Source organism: Saimiri boliviensis, chromosome 3 (assembly GCF_048565385.1).
Source record: "Saimiri boliviensis isolate mSaiBol1 chromosome 3, mSaiBol1.pri, whole genome shotgun sequence".
Classification (NCBI taxonomy): Eukaryota; Metazoa; Chordata; class Mammalia; order Primates; family Cebidae; genus Saimiri; species Saimiri boliviensis.
The window spans coordinates 25,409,942-25,427,781 of record NC_133451.1 but is presented as its reverse complement, the minus strand read 5'-3'; the positions used below and the strand labels follow the sequence as shown (position 1 = coordinate 25,427,781).

Here is a 17,840-nt window from a genome sequence, read left to right as displayed (position 1 = left end):
TAGTTCAACATGTTTAATCTGTGAAAACCTCTGTCAACTTTTTGACTGTGGTTTGCTTTATGAAATTCAAACTTTTTTTCCACGGCAAAAAAAACTCCACAAAGAGAATGCTGAAGTGAAACATCCATGAATGGTAAGATAAGCTCATGTGCTGCTGTTTCCAGTGGATCTACTTTTACCAGTTATGCCACTGGAGTCGATGGGAGTCTGCAAATAAAGAGAAGAACCTGGTCCCAGTGTAAAGGTGAAAGAGAACTTCAGTTAAGGGAACATAATCAATGGTATTAAATATCACAGAACAGACAAGGAAGATAAAGATCAGAAAGTCTTCATAAATTTGAAATTTAGTTCATAAATGAAACAGCTTAATTAGAATCTTCTCAGTGAGCTGGTGGTGAGGCAACACCACTAAAGTCAGCTGCAAAATGAAAGGGAGGGAAGGAAGTGCAATGAACATGTCATGCCTCTTGGCTGCTAAGGAAAAGGGAATAACTAAGGATAAGGCAGAAAAGTCTGTCTCTTTACAGGATTTAAAAAATTTTGGATATAAAAGAAATTTTTTTTTTTTTTTGAGACGGAATCTCACTCTGTCGCCCAGCCTAGGTTGGAGTGCAATGGTGCAATCTTGGTTCGCCGCAACCTCCACCTCCCAGATTCAAGCAATTCTCTAGCCTCAGCCTCCCCAGTAGCTGGGATTACAGGCACCCACCACCACACCCAGCTAATTTTTTATATCTTTAATAGAGACGAGGTTTCACCATGTTAGCTAGGATGTCTCTATTTCCTGACTTCATGGTCTGCCCGCCTCCACCTCCCAAAGTGCAAGGGTTACAGGCGTGAGCCATGGCGCCTGGCCTAAGGGAAGTTTTTAATAACTAAGTTTGTTAAAACAAAAAAAGCCACAAAGAAAATGTAAAGATGCACTACAAAAACAAAACAAAACAAAACAAAACCAAAAACTAGTATCTATAAACCTGCTAAGTAGCTGAAGTGTAACACAGAATTCTGAAAAAGATGAAATTGGAAACACAGAGTGGGGTAAGATCAGCTCAGGCCTTAAACGCCATGATAGTAAACTGTACATTTAATCTATAGGTTAGTGTTTCTCAAAGTAAATTCCTGGAGGCAAGATCCCCTTAAAACAGAGTTGTGAGGTCCAAGACATATGGAAAACAATACATACCACATCTCCCTCTAGGACATAAATTATAGCAGTGAGAGTTCGCGGTGTCCTTACGGTGCTAACCGCCATTCTTCTGAAAACAGACTTCTTTACTTAGTCCCCGCACTCCTCCACACCTCTGTGACTGGTCCAAGGGGTGAGTGGAGTGAGTGTAGAGGAGAGGGAATAGGAGAAAACCACCACAAAGATGGGGGGTCCAGTCATCCTTATCTTCAGGCTCACTCTCTGCATGTCTCAAGTTGGATTACTGTCACTTGTAAAATCCAAATAATAAAAGTTCCAAAATGAACTCTGTCTTGTAGTAAAGAAATGTATTTCTGTTGTATCAAGAGTTTTCAAAGTAATCACACACACACAATATCACACATGTATACATTTTAGAGAGCTGAAGACCAAACTGAGAAACACTACAGGCCACGGTCATCAAATCACGAAGCAGCCTGTTTTTGTACCCCCTAGGAGCTAAGCATGCCTTTTACATTTTTAAAGAGTTATAGAACAGAGACTAATACCCAACAGAGACAGTATGTGGCCCTCAAAGCCTAAAATATATACTACTTGATGCCACAGAAAATGCTTGCTGATCCCTGCAGACAATTTTTAAAAGTAAAAGTTTTTAAAGAAAAGTTGTAAAACAGAATTCTAATTATTAAATCAATTCAGTATATTACACGGCTGACATTCAGTAAAGTTTGTTTTTTTGGTTTTTTTTTTTTTTAAATAAAACTCTTCCTCAAAACTAGACTTATGAACAACTGACAGTTCAGAAAGCTCAGCTTGACTCCTCATGTCTACTTCGGGCTGCTGCCAAAAGGCATCCGGATTTATACACAACCCCACAAAACCTCGAAGAAATGCCCTATTTTTGTCAGATTCTGTTCTGGCAGTCTCACTTTTCACACTGTCTCAGAAACTTTTTCTCTAAGTGAGCTCCACAGTAGTTATGGTTTACAAAGGAGCCTGTCTCAATCAAAGACACTTCAATGACATCAGATAAAATAAAGTGAAACCAATTAATGACAGGACTACTCAGAGCCTTAAACAAATCTTCAAGAGGAGGATATTTGTAGGCTTCATTTTCCAAGCTATTAGGCCAGACTAAGATCTCCTTGTTTTTCCCCCAAGGAAGCTTTCTGAGAACTACTATTTGCCTGGGGGCCAGTTTTTAAGATGACAATCTAGGGATACTATCAATAGTCAACAAAGTCCTGGTGCCCTTGTAAATACAACAAAACATGGAGGCTGCTATCCTACGAGTCTACATCTCCCAGTGACCAATGCCAAACAACAGTGCAGGTCCTGTTCCGAGGGAAACACCTGCAACTCTCACTTCAATCCCCTCTGTTTATGATAAAAGTAAAAATGTCTCAAAATTCCACAAAGTTTTTTGCAGATAAATAAGTAAATTGCTTTGAATCCTGCCACATAGCTATGAGACACAACCTTTCAAATTCTGACCAACTCTTGGTTTTTCCCTCCCCGCTCCCTACTCCCAAACAGGCATAGGCCGTGACATTGAGAGCAGTGGGTCATCAACACATCTGTAATACAACACATTTGTACAATAAGCCTAAAAGGTTATTGTACAAATAAGCCATTTTGCTACTTAAGGCTTTACATCTTGTGTTGAGAAAAATAGGAAACTAGAGGAATTTGAGAAGATAAAACGGCACAAGGTGATGACAATCAACGGCAGGTTCACCACCTTGGTTCTATTTCTAATCCTGGTCGATGCAAACTTGACTCTTCGAATCCCAGGGATCAGACCAGAGAGTCCCTTCCTACTCTATTCCATTCTTATTCTCTCAAGATACCCTACAACATGTGATTAGTCTAAGTAAAGTTGAATCACATTTGCAACCACTTGTTAATACAAATTATTTATCCATATATATAAGTTGGCTAACAAACAATATACAGCAAAGGTCATGTATTACTATTCATGTAGCAGATCAACTTTAGGGTTTAATTTGAGTATCAATTTAAATTCATTTTACATTTACCTACTTTATATGATGTTTGTTACTCATAGGGGTCTTATGATGAAATAAACTAATACATGATTAGGTTGAAACATGAATATTGCAACCTGCCATGCAAATAAACCTCTGTCTACCAGAAAAGGGCCAAAACATATTAATATGACCAATGTTAACAATTAAAAATGGATGGCTCTCCCTTCTCAAAGTGAGGAGATGAATCATAAAGAGTAACCAGAGTAGACAAAGAAAATACATTGTATTAAGAGTTTCTCATTAGACACTGGTAAAATGCTTCTAAAAATTACCTGCTATGGATAGGGAAGAGAAGATACACAAAAAGAAGAAAAAAAAAAAAAAAAAGCAGGGGTTTTCTCAAACACAATGCAATCCCTAAGTTAGTAGACAAATATGAACATATAATCATCTTAGTCCTTTTGTGCTGCTATAAAATAATAGCTGAAAATGGGTAATTTATTTTAGAAAGAGGTTTACTGGGCTCACAGTTCTGTGCACTGGAAGACTGGGCATCTGGTGAAAGGTTAGAGCTGCTTCCACTCCTGGCTAATGGGGGGCTAGCATGCAGAGATCACAGGGCAACAAAGGAAGGAAGAAAGGGAAGGTGCCAGACACACCTCCCATCAGACCCCACCTTAAACATTCGGGACTAAATTTCAACATGCTATTTAGAGGGTCGAAATATCCAAATCATAGTACCCATGTCAACTTGGACAATAGATATAAAGCTATTTTTTTTTTTTTTTTGTCTTCTTGAAGCAGGTTCTCACTTTGTCACCCAAAGTGGAGTACAGTGGCATAATCCTGGCTCACTGCAGCCTCAAATTCCCAGGCTAGAGGGATCACCCTACCTTAGCCTTCCAAGTAGCTGGGACCACAGGTGTGCATCAACACATCCAGCTAATTCTTTAATATTTTGTAATTCTCCTTCTGCTGCCCAGGCTAGTCTCAAACTCCTGGGCTCAAGCAATCCTTCTGCCTTGGCCTCCCAAAATGCTGGGATTATAGGTCTGAGCCACCATGCCTGGCCTGAAGCTTAGTTCTTAACCTTCACCTTAAGGTATTATTACTTACTCTGAGGCAACCTCCAAAGCAAGCCCAATAGAATTTCAGAAACTGATTGTTTCCATATAAGACCATGGCCACAATGTAGGTATATGTGAGAACAGAGAGGTACAGCAGGGAGACCAACAGAAGATGGGCTTTGCAAAAAGTATTAGGCCAAGTGACAGAGAAAAGGTATTCTGAGTGAGAGAACACTACAAAATAGTTAGAACAACTACAACAAACCTTGAAGAAATGGTAAATGTTTACGAAGAAAACCTCATGACATTAAACAAATTCAAGCAAAAGCATGAGTTAATGGCTACTAGTCTGGAGCGTTGCACGAGAGAAGGTTAAGACTACCTTCTTTGGAAGTCTTCAGGATTCCAGTCTAACCTTTTGGTTATTAACAACAGAACAGTCACATAGTACAAAAGAGTATTAAGCTGAGTAATATCTCTTTTTAAAAAAAGCACTTCAGAGCTCAGGCCTACTCATATCTAAGAAACAGGGACCTCAACACGACACACTAAGGACTCCTGAAGACCAATGCTTAACTGCACTGCAACTAAGATTTTCATGCTCTAAATGGCAAAATGATTTGAGGCTCTAAAAGCTTCAACAATACAAGAATAATTATTCTATGCATTAGCATAACATCTGATTATTCTATTTGAGTTTTTTGTTGTTTTTAAACTGACAGTCAAGTTATACCTGTGGGCCACCTTAAAGAGAGTACTTCGAGAGATTGGGATGCCCTTAAAAGTCAACACTCAATTCCTATCATATATATCCCTACTACGGATTCATAGTAACACTGAATAGTATATTATTAACTAGCCTTAATCAAAAGTTTAAACTCTGTGTCAGCAGAATTATGTTTAGAACACTATCTGAAAGATGATCTTGGAACAGGATGCTTTTTCAATATTGCTTTATTGGGAAAATGGGAGTAAGAATAGTGTATAATAGGTTTCAAAAAAAATTTTTTTAAGGAATAAATCTGCCCAATTTTAAACTCTCTAAACCTCAATGGAGAGAGAAAATGTTAAAATATTTTTCAACAAACAAAATAAAAGATACTAAAATTTTCTTAACTTGAATATTCTTTAAAGGAAAAATGGAGAGAAAACTATTTTAAAAAGCATTCTCAAGGCCCAGTGCGGTGGCTCTTGTCTGTAATCCCAGATTTTGGGAGGCTGAGGCAGAGGGATCACTGGAGCTTAGGAGTTCAACACTAGCCTGGGCAACATAGGGAAACCTTGTCTTTACAAAGAATATAAAAATTAGACGGGCATGGTTGTATGCACCTGTAGTCCTGCCTACTCAGGAGGCTGAGGTGGGAGGCTGGCTTGAACCCAGGAAGCAGAGGGTACAGTGAGCCAAGATTATACCACCACACTCAAGCCTGGGTGATAAAGCCAGATTTTGTCTCTTTCTCTCTCTCTCCCAAAAAAAAAAAAAAAAAAAAAGGGGTGGGGGGCAGGTGATACCTAAAATTGCAACATATCAAAAGGGAAATTTCTGATTTCCAAGTTTGTGCTTAATAAAATAAACTTCTATCACAGATTTAGCCATTGATTTCACATTTCCATTTGCTGTTATACAAACTTTTTGCTAAATCTGCCTTATTTTAGCTTCAATAATAAACAATATACATCTGTAGTTTGCTCTCTTTCAGAGATTTAAAAAGAAATAAAACTTACCTGAAGCCAGGCATAGTGGCTCACACCTGTAATCCCAGCATTTTGGGAAGCCAAGGCAGGCAAATCACTCGAGGTCAGGAGTTTGAGACCAGCCCGACCAACATGGTGAAAACACATCTCCACTAAAACTTAAAAATTAATCGGGCATTGTGGCAGGCACCTGTACTCTAGCCTGGGCGACAGAGCAAGACTGCCTCAAAAAAAAAAGAAAAAAAGAAAAAAAAAAACACAGAAAAACAAACAAAAAAAGTACCTGAATTTTCCCAAGAAGATAACACTAATCCTTTTCAGAATATTTTTAAAGTGTAAAATCTTCTAAGTTTTTAACGGCTTTATTGGGATTTAGTTGAAATCCAATAATATACACTTATTTTAAAATGTGCAATGAGACGAGTTTTGGCATATGTATATACACCATAACCAAAATCAAAATAAAGATACTCACAATTCGGAGTTTCCTTTCTGCCTCTTTGTAATCTTTCCTCCTGCCTCCCCTTGCCCCAGGAAACCATGGATCTACTTTTTGTCACTACAGATCAGTTTGCATTTTCTGTAATTTTAGGTAATATATACTCATGCAGTATATATTATTTTATCTTGATACATTTAGAAAAATACATTTAGAAAATTGAGTATAATTATTTTAAGATCCATCTATGTTGTTGCATGTATCAAGTTCATTCCTTTTTTACTGCTTAATAGAAATTCGTTGTGGAACACACTACAATTTGTTGATCCACTCACCTGTTGCTGGATATTGGGATTATGTCTGTGTTACTATTATAATAAAGCTAATAGGAACATTTGTGTTTAGGCCTTTGTGTTCAGATGTTTTCATTTTCTTTGGTTAAATATGTAGGAATGGAATGACTGGGCCATATGGTAGAGGTTTAACATTTTAAGAAAGTGTTAAATTATTTTCCAAAATTATTGTACCACTTCATATACTCACTGCCAATGTACTAGCTGTTCCACAGGATGAGGCCTTTAAATTTCAGACATTTTAACAGCTATATAATATTAATAGTACCTAACTGCTAGAAACTCTATGTGTCCCTCCGAAATTCTTATGCTGAAACCTAATCAGGAATGCCATGGTAGTAGGAGGTGGGGCATCTGGGAGGTAATGAGGTCATGAAGATGGAGCCTCCGAGAATAGGATCAGTGCCCTTGTCCCTCCTGCCATGTGAGCACACATAAAGACGGCCATCTATCAACCAGGAAGCATCTCCCAACAGACATGAAACACACTGGGGTCTTGATCTTAAGACTTCCCAGCCTCCAGAAATATAAGAAATAAATTTGTGGTTTATAAGCTACCCAGTTAATGGTACACTGTTACAGCAAACCAATGTGACTAACACACTCACTGTAGTCTTAATTTGCCCTTCCTTAATGGGTATTTGTCATATTCAAATTCTTTGGATTAGTATCTGTTCAGATCATTTCCGCCCTTTAAAAATTGATTATTTCCTTATTATTTACTTTTCAAAGTCTTTTAATCTTTGTTCTTTATTTTGATGAAGTAAAGTTTATTAATTTATTCCAGAGATTGTGTTTTTAGTATCTAAGAAATGTTTGCCTAATGAACAACATTTTCTCCTATGTTTTCTTCTAAAAGCTGTATACTTTTAAGTTTTATATTTAGGTCTACATTGAGCTATTTTTCAAATATGGTACTATGTATAGACTGTAGTTACTTTGTGGGGGGGAGGGTTAAAGGAGCAATGGATATCCAATTGTTCCACAGTTAACTATTAGAAAGACTATCGTTTTAAAAATCTAGCTAAATTGCCTTTGCACCTTGATTGGAAAGCAACTGACCATATCTGAATAACTACTTCTGGCTAGTAACACAATGATCTACTTAGCTATTTATGCCAATAGAATACTTTAAATTACCATAGCTTTATAATAAGTTTTGAAACCAGGCAGTATAAGTTCTTTTTGCTCTTGTTTGAATTTCTATATAAATTTTAGAAACAGCTTATCAACTATTACAAAAAAAGCCTGCTGAGATTTTGACTGCAATTGTGTTGAATCCATAGAATCAATTTGAAAAGAACTGACATTTTAACTATATATGTATTTGTTTGAGGCAGGGTCTCGCTCTACCATCGAGGCTGGAATGCAGTGGCGCATACATGGATCACTGCAGCCTGAACCACCTGGGCTCAGGCATTCCTCCTGCCTCAGCCTCCCAATGAAGCTTGGACCACAGGCCCGTGCCACCATGCCCAGCTAATTTTTTTACGATTTGTAGAGACAAGGTCTCACTTTGTTGCCCAAGCTGGTTTCAAACCCCTGGCCTTAAGTGAACCTCACACCTCAGCCTTTCAATGTGTTGGGATTACAGGTGTGAGCCATTGCACCCAGCCCACATCAACAATATTAAGTCTTCTACCTAAAGAACATTTAATTAGAACTTCAAGTTCTCCCAGTAGTGTTTGGTTGTCTTCAGTGTAGAGTTTTTACACGTTCTGTCATATTTTTGGGGAATTACATATATTTTTATACTACTGCATAAACTGTATTGCTTTCAAATTTCAATGTCCCATTGCTCATTGGTTTATAGAAATATAATTTAGTTGTGTAGGTTAATCATGTATTCTACTACCTTGCTAAACTCACTCATTAGTTCTAGTAGCAAGATACTGCAGTATTTTCTACATAGATGATCATGATATCTACAAATAAAGAGTTTTACTTCTTTCTTTCCCATCTAGGTGTCTTTCATTTCTTTTTCTGGCCTTATTGTACCAATCAGAACCTCAAATACAATGTTAAATGGAAGCAGTGAAAGCGGACATCCTGTGTTGTTCCTGAGGAAACATTCAGTGTTTGGTAGAGGAAAAGTATTCAGTGTTTCACCATCAGCACGTTGTAAAATACTGTTTTTTCACAGGCACCCTACAATGAGGAAATTCTCTTTTACTCTAAGTTTGCTGAGAATTTTTATTAAGAATGGATGTCAAAAGCTTTTTCTAAATCCCCTAAGATAACCGTGATTTTCCTCTTTTGTTCTATTAATACGCTGAATTACATGAACTGTTTTCCATTCCTGAGATAAAGCTCACTAGGTCATGACGTATCATTCCAGGAATATACTGTTGGATTCCATCTGAAAATTTGTTAAGACTTTTTATATCTATGTTCACAAGGGATATTGGTCTGTAATTTCATTTTCTTGCCTGCTTTTCACAACAGGGTAATGCTATGCTCACAGAATGAACTGAGAAGTATGTCCTGCTCTACAATTTTCTGAAAGAGTATGTATAGAATTAAGATAATTTTTTTTCTTAAATATATGGAATTCAACAGTGAAGCCATCTGGGCCTACAGTTTTCTTTGTCAGAAGGTTTATAAGTTCAATTTCCTAAAATATAGGAATATTCAGGTTACTTGTTTCTTGAGTAAGCTTTGGTAATTTGCTAATTTCAAAAAATTTGTGCATTTCTTCAAAAGTTGAGTATTACTGGTAAAAAGTTAATTGTAATATTTGCTTATTATCCTTCAAATACCTGTGACTCTGTAGTGATGTCACCTTTCTTGTTCTTGATACTAGTAATTTGTACAGAATCCGATTTCTATCCAGTATGATTGTCCTTCGGCTCGGAGAATTTCTTTTAACACTGTAGCTAAGGCCGATTTGCAATAAATTCTTTCAATTTTTAACATGCCTAAAAAGGTCTATATCTACTGGGTGTAGAATTCTAGGTTGACAAGTATAGGTCTCCCTTGAGCACTTCAAAGCACTTGCTCTCTTTGTTCCTGTCTTCCTCTCTTTGTTCCTCTGTGCCTAATTTGTCTTTTGTTTTCTGTTGTTGTTTTTTTTTCCTTTATCACTGACTTTAATCAATTTGATTAGAGTGCTTCCCGGTAGTTTTTATACTCAGGATTAACTGATGTTTTTTTTTTTTTTTAACTCTGTCACCCAGCTGGAGTGCAGTGGTGTGATCTCGGCTCACTGCAACCTCTGCCTCCTGGGTTCAAGTGATCCTCCCAACCTCAGTCTCCCAAGTAGCTGAGACTACAGGCAAGTGCCACAATGCCTAGCTAACTTTTAAAAAAAACTTTTTGATAGAGACAGGGTTTCACCATGTTGCCCATGCTGATCTTGAATTCCTGAGCTCAAGTAATCTGTCCACCTCAGCCTCCCAAAGTGCTGGGATTACAGGCATGAACCACAGCACCCAGCTTAGATCTGTGGTTTTACAATTTTCAGTAATTTCCCAGTTAGAACATTTTGCCATTATTTTTTCATATATTTTTTTAATCATACTCTCCCTTCAATGACTAACCACATATATATTAGGCCACTTGATAATAAACCATGGCTCACTAATGCTCACCACTTTTTTTCACTTTTTCTTTTCGTGCTTCATCTATTGCCGTATCTTTATGTTTACTAACCTACTCTTTGTTCATTCTGAAATTAATCTTAAGTACCTTTTTCCACCTTAAATATTGTAGTTTTCATCTTTGGAGATTTAATTTGAGAGAGAGAGAGAAAGAGAGAGGGAGAGAGAGAGTATGAGAGTGTGTGTGTGTGTGTCTGTGTGTGTGTGTTTATGTGTGTATCATCATCTTCTATGTCTATTAAAAAAGTTTCCTCTAGCTCAGGTATCTACTAATAGCTTGTAGGCCAAATCCTATCTACCACCTATTTTACAAATAAAGCTATACTTCACTGTACAGACACTCTTCATTGTTTACGCATTGTTTAGTGCTGCTTTCGTACTACAACAGAGGTGGGTAGTATGATAGAGGTTGTATGGGCAACAAAGCCTAAAATACATACCATCTGAGTCTTTAAAGAAAAATTTTCCCAGCTCTTGATCTTGGCATCTTGGGCTTATAGAACATAAATATAATAACTGTTTTAGGCTGGGCACCATGGATCACGCCCATAATCCCAGCGCTTTGGGAGGCCAAGGCAGAAGGACTGTTTGAAGCCAAGAGTTCAAGACGAGCCTGGGCAACATAGTGAGACCCAGTCTCTACAAAAAACAAAAAATATTACTGTTTTAACGTCCTTATCTAATAATTCTATCACCCATGTCATTTGTGGGTTGGTTTTGACTCACTGATTTTTTTCTTGTTATGGATATTTTCTTGCTCCTTTGTAAGACCGGCATATTTCAATTTTGCCCTTCTAAGTGCTGAATATTTTTCTATTCCTATGGTCTTGAGCTTTGTTCTGGTACACCGTTAAGTTTGATCCTTTCAATCCTTCTTTAGTTTGCCAGGTGAAAACAGAGCATCTTTAGTCTGAACCCAATTTTACATTACTACTAAAACAAAACCCTTCTAAGCACTCTAGTGAATGCCCTATAAATTATGAGCTTTTCCATTCTGGCTACTGTTAACAGGCAAAATTCATAGCCCTGGTGAACTTTAGAAATTGTTCCCCCTAATGTTTTTTGGATGGTTTTCCCCAGTTCCCACCATGGAGTAGCTTCCTTACACAAGCATGCTGATCAATATTCACCTGAAGACTGAAAGGAAACCTCTGCAGATCTCTGGAACTCTTTGCACAGTTCATTTCTCTCCACTCTGCAGCCCTACTAACTGTCTTACCCTCTGTGGACTCCCAGTTTCTCAGGAATCACTTATCCTTCCATGTCTGATGTTCAATATCCGGAAAATTATTGTTTTACATATTTTGTCCAGGTTTTTGTTCCAAGCCAGAGAGTAATTCTACCCCATGTTACTCCATCTTGGCAAGAGGCAAAAGTCTTTTTTTTTTTTTCTTTTTTTTTTTTTGAGACGGAGTTTTTGCTCTTGTTACCCAGGCTGGAGTGCAATGGCGCAATCTCGGCTCACTGCAACCTCCGCCTCCTGGGTTCAAACAATTCTCCTGCCTCAGCCTCCTGAGTAGCTGGGATTACAGGCACGCGCCACCATGCCCAGCTAATTTTTTGTATTTTTAGGAGAGATGGGGTTTCACCATGTTGACCAGGATGGTCTCGATCTCTTGACCTCGTGATCCACCCGCCTCGGCCTCCCAAAGTGCTGGGATTACAGGCTTGAGCCACCACGCCCGGCCGAGGCAAAAGTCTTAAAAGCTACTAAAGTTTTCCAAAGAGGGGAAACTGTTTAAAAGGCAAACAATGGAAAATAATGATAAAGTAAATGGGAGTTACTGCATATATTTAGGGGCAAAGAAAGGCAAATTTCCTCATGAAGTTTATTACTGTATTGATTGTTATTTTTAGAGGATGTTATTTTACATTAACTAACTTACTCATCAAAATACATCAGCAGTCACTCTAACTGCTGCTGGTAATGAAATAAAAATGTTAAATTTTAAATTTCAAAATGTTTACACATATGAATATAGCAATTCCACTTACCAGAATTTAGTCAACAGATTTTATATATAATATATATATATAAACAAGTAATTAAAAATATATTTACATGCCCTGTGAGACAAGCTATATTTTCCTAGTTCACTTAACCTAGAATATTTATATAATGCTTTTTCAAAAAAATATTTTAAATTTCAAAATAATACTGAGATTATAGAAGTGCTGTGAAAGCAGTACAAGCAGTACAAAGAATTCCTAGTCTCCTTTCACTCAGACCTCCGTAAGGCTAACATTTTACACCTTATTTGCATATTATGTTGTTCAAATCATTTAAGAGCACACTGCAGATATAGTACTACTTTACCCAAAATATTTCAGCATTTATTTCCTAACAATAAGTACGTTCTTTCATACAATTATCACTGATTCAATACTAATACCTAATCTACAGATTTTATTCAAATTTTGCCAGCTGTCCAACAGAAATCCTTTATGGGGATCCCTGGTGGGTGGAGTAGGTATTCTGAGACACTACCACTGTCCTCAGGCCAAATCAGGAGGGCCACCAGTTTTTGTAAATAAAGTTGTTCTGGAACACAGATATGCGATTCTTTTAGAAACTGTCTGTGGCTGATTTGGGGATACAAGGACAGAGTCCAGAAGTCCTAACACACTTAGTGAGGCCCTCTAAACTTAACATGCTTATTATCTGATCCATTACAGAAAACATTTGGCAACTCCAGCTTTACAGCAAAAGAAAAAATTTTTTTCCTGGTTCAGGATAACTATAGCTCTGTATCTTTGGTCTCCTTTAATCTAGAGGAGTTTCTCAATCTCTTGTATTTTATAACCTTAAAATTTAGGAAGCACACACAACAATTTATTTTCTAGAAAGTCCCTCAATTTATTTCTGTCTGACGTTTCCTTATTGTTAGATTTAGCTTATGCATTTTTGTCAAGAATACCACAAAAGTGATCATGTGTCTTTCTTGCGATGCACATGGTATCTATTTGTCCATTACTGGTGATAATAATTTACATAATTAAGGTGATGTCTGACAGGTTTCTTCACTTTCATGTTATTACTTTTCCCTATTATCATTAAATACATATTTTGTGAGGATATACTTTGAGACTCTGTAAATACTGTGTTTATCATCAAACATTAACCCAGTCGTGGAAGCATCCACTGATGATTTTTGTCTATTGAGGTTGTCAAAACCTTACATTCCTTCTACATTTATTAGGCAACGTGCTTCTGTAAGGAAAAGCTATCCTCTTTATCCCATTTATTGATTACAAATAATTTTTACTTATACAAATAAATCATATTTATCCTGAATTAATTATCTCAGTATAGACTTCTGAGCTGTTGTTTTATTACATGGTAATTAATCCATTACTATCATTATTTATCTTGATCAGAGTGTCCCAGATTTCCCCTTCAAACTGTCCTTGGTAAATCCTTCTGTAGGTCACCATCATTCTTTAAGTGTAACAGCTTTTTAAAATAATAGCCATAATTTGGAAATAACCTAAATGGTCATCAATGTGAAACATTAAATTAAAAACTGTATGAAAACAATGAAAAACCACAGAGCCATCAAAGGGAAATACCAAGGCAGAAGACGTACTGTTAAGTGGCGTTAGAAGGTGTAGAACAATGATAGAGTGTGATCTCAGTTGAGTTTATGAAGAAAAAGGACAGGCACATACATATATACATACAATTTGCTTCAAAGACACCAAAAATAAACTGCTAATGATGCGAGGTTTGTACTGACTATAGGACACGGGTATAGAACTAGGTCTCTTTATTTTACAACTCTGGCTGCTGGAAATTTTTAAAATCATTTAAGACTAATACTTTTAACATTAATAATTAAAATGTATACTGTACAACTTTTTATACTCAAGAATTGATAAAACTTGTGTTTTCTTAAAATGGGTAAAAATTTTGTTTTCCTTAAAATTCATTCCTAAAAGCATTTACTTTCAAATTTCACCTGCAATCAACAAATTGTGATGGGCTAACCATATCGAGATGTAGAAAGCTATCTCTAACCTGACATCCATGTCGTATTCACTACAGGAGACTCAAGACTAATTCTCAGGTTTCATTTTCCCTTTTCAATTACATCCTTTTATTTCTGTTTTTGGTTGGGGAGGGTAGGAGAGGGGAAAGAAAGAGAAGATGAGAATAAGTTTATACTCTACATAGTAATATCTGAATGACTTCAAGAGTACATAATATAATTTCTAAAACAACAGAGTCCATATTTCATAAAATGTGTGTGTAAAAAGCTGACTAATATAATGCTCACCTAGTAAGTCGTTTAGGTGGAGGCCGCTCACCAAATTTCCTGGGAAAAAAAATAAAGAAAATAAATTAAGTAAGCCACATGAGACACTCTACAGTAAGCTTTTCAGGCATCATAAAATCTCCGTTATGACTTACACTTCAATGTCACTGAAACACAATGAAGACAGAAATCCTCTGGTAAGCATTTGTATCCCAAAATTACAAAACACACATTTAAAAATGGTTCTTAAACACAAACAACATACCCTAAGTAAGCCTTATGGACCCACTCTGAACAAGTAGCACACTGATTACATGGGGAGGGTAGGTATCTTTTATGGATGACTTACCAATAAGACGACTAACCAAAGACCCTCACAAAGTTTATCATGTGTCAGGAACCAATGCTATACATCTGTTATACAACCTATGTAATCATTGTAAAATAATTCTATTGGTTGGGTGCAGCAGCTCACGCCTGTAATTCCAACACTTTGGGAGGCTGAGGCAGGTAGATTATTTAAGGTCAGGAGTTCGAGACCAGCCTGGCCAACATGGTAAAACTCCGTCTCTATTAGAAATACAAAAATTAGCTGGGCAGTAGTGGCGTGCACCTGTAATCCCAGCTACTCAGTAGGCTGAGACAGGAGAATCCCTTGAGGCTGAGAGGTACAGGTTGTGGTGAACCAAGATCAGGCCACTGCACTCCAGTCTGGGCAAGAGTGAGACCCTGTCTCAAAAAAAAGAAAAAAAATTCTATTAGACAGGTGTGTTGGTGTATGCCTGTAGTTGCAGCTACTTGGGAGGCTGAGGTAGCAAAACAGACTGAACGCAAGAGTTCAAGGCTACGATGAGCCATGACTGCGCCACTGTACTCCATCCTGGATGACACGGCAAGACTCTGTCTAAAAGCAAGAAGAAAATTGTATTGGGTATAAACAGGCCTCATTTTAAAGACGCAAAAAGCAACAAGCCCAATGTCGCAAAGTAAGCATTAGGCAGAGATGAGACATCCTAGATTTTAACTATTTAATTTGCCTATAGTCTACAGCAGGCATCCCCAAACTTTTTACACAGGGGGCCAGTTCAACTGTCCCTCAGACCGTTGGAGGGCCGCCACATACTGTGCTCCTCTCACTGACCATCAATGAAAGAGGTGCCCCTTCCTGAAGTGCGGCGGGGGCCGGATAAATGGCCTCAGGGGGCCGCATGCTGCCCGCGGGCCAGGCCGTAGTTTGGGGACACCTGGTCTACAGTCTTTAAAATGGCCTAGCATAGAAGCATTTCAGCTGGTTGGGAGTGGACAAAGAGAAAAGCAGGAGCAAAGGCAAGAAAGCACAACTCAGCTTGGAACTGGAGTACAACACGGCAGTTAAGAGAAAGTCTCCAGAGTAAGATTGGCTGGGTTTGAATCCATGATTTGGTATTTATTCGCTGTGTAACCCTGAAGTTACTTGACTCCCTAGATCTCAGTTTCCTCATCTGTAAAAAGGACACAGTGACTGTGCTTACCTCAAAGAGTTGTTGAGGGAACTAAATATATTAATCAATATACAGACAATACATAAGGCCAGGCACGGTGGCTCATGCCTGTAATCCCAGCACTTTGGGAGGCTGAGGAGGGTGGATCACCTCATTTCAGGATTTCAAGACCAGCCTGGCCAACATGGTGAAACCCCGTCCTATTAAAAATACAAAAATTAGCCAGATATGGTGGCACTGGCCTGTAATCACAGCTACTCGGGAGGCTGAGGCAGGAGAATTGCTTGAACCCAGGAGGCGGAGGGGTTGCAGTGAGCCAAGATCGTGCCACTGCACTCCAGCCTGAGCGACAGAGTGAGACTCCGTCAAGAAGGAAAGGAAAGGAAAAAGGAAAGGAAAAAGGGAAGGAAAAAGGGAAGGGAAAGGAAGGGAAGGGAAAGGAGGGGAGGGGAGGGGAGGAGAAGGAAGGGGGGGAAGGGAAAGAAAAGAGAGAGAGAGAGAAGGGAGGGAGGGAGAGAGGGAAGAAAACAGAGTAGTCCATGAAACACAGTAAGTACTCAATAATAGCTAGTAATTACTATCATTTTTAGTTACAAGTAGTTAAGCCCAAATCACTAAAGGAACTAAATATGATTTTAATAGAGATAAATAAGTATACGAAAAAGAAACTGTGGTTTCTACGTGATAACCTGTTATTTCCTCTGAAATAGGAAGCATACACTTCTAAAAGAGACAGTGAAGGCATAGCACTTGAACAAGAACAACAGAAGTTGTTTTTCATTTTGAAGCAAGATTGCAGTTATAAACAGTTATGTGACTTTTCCATAAACACAGTTATAGTGTATGAAGTCTTAGTTAATTAAAGATTTCTCTACTGTATTTGTAATGTTTCACAAGATTATTAACTTTGATGATAAAAGTCACAGGAACCCACTTAGTTCATTTTGTTGAGTAGTTAAATGTCCTAAGACACAGTTTATGAATTATCAATTCATAAGCAATAAGTATCTGTGACTGGAATATTTTAGTATTTTCATTAAACCTGCAATACTGAAAAACGGCTTTAACTGAAATAGCACAAAAGGCTGGGTGCAGTGGCTCACACCTGTAATCCCAGCACTTTGGGAGGCCGAGGCCGAGGCCGGTGGATCACTTGAGGTCAGAAGTTCAATACCAGCCTGATCAACATGGAGAAACCCCGTCTCTACTAAAAATACAAAATTAGCCAGGAATGGTGGTACATGCCTGTAGTTCTAGCTATTCAGGAGGCTGAGACAGAGAATCTCAAGAATCACTTGAACCTGGGAGCTGGAGGTTGCTGTGAGCCGAGATCACACCACTGTACTCCAGCCTGGGCAACAAGGGCAAAACTCCATGGGGTGGGGGGGAGAAAGCACAAAAAAAAATGGGCAAATAACCCAAGTTTTTGAAAGAAGATTTACTTATGATTAGTTCTATTTAGTTTTGTCATACATAATATTCAATTTCTAAAATCAGGAAACAAGGCAAGGCATGGTGGATCATACCTGTAATCCCGGCACTTTGGGAGGCCAGGGTGGGTGGATTGTTTGAGTTCAGGAATTTGAGACATGGCAAAACCCTGTCTCTACAAAAAGTACAAAAAATTAGTCCGGTATGGTGGTGTGAGCCCCTAATCCCAGGTACTCAGGAGGCTAAGGTGGGAGGATCACTTGAGTCCAGGAAGTTGAGGCTGTGGTGAGCCAAGATCACACTACTACACTCTAGCCTGGGTGACAGAGCAAGACCCTGTCTCAAAAACAAAAAGAAAGAAACAAAATACAGTGTTTTACT

General features: G+C 38.0%; 1 protein-coding gene across 11 annotated transcripts in view; it reads right to left on the bottom strand.

The window, feature by feature from the left end:
- The window catches only part of RBPJ (recombination signal binding protein for immunoglobulin kappa J region), a 276,170-nt gene that overhangs the window by 38,369 nt on the left and 219,961 nt on the right, over nucleotides 1–17,840 (bottom strand). For all 11 annotated transcript variants that reach the window (XM_074395971.1, XM_074395967.1, XM_010338174.3 and 8 more), the window contains one exon: nucleotides 14,569–14,607. In XM_074395971.1, coding sequence (XP_074252072.1) covers nucleotides 14,569–14,607 — 39 coding nt within the window. The remainder of the gene's footprint in view (nucleotides 1–14,568; nucleotides 14,608–17,840) is intronic.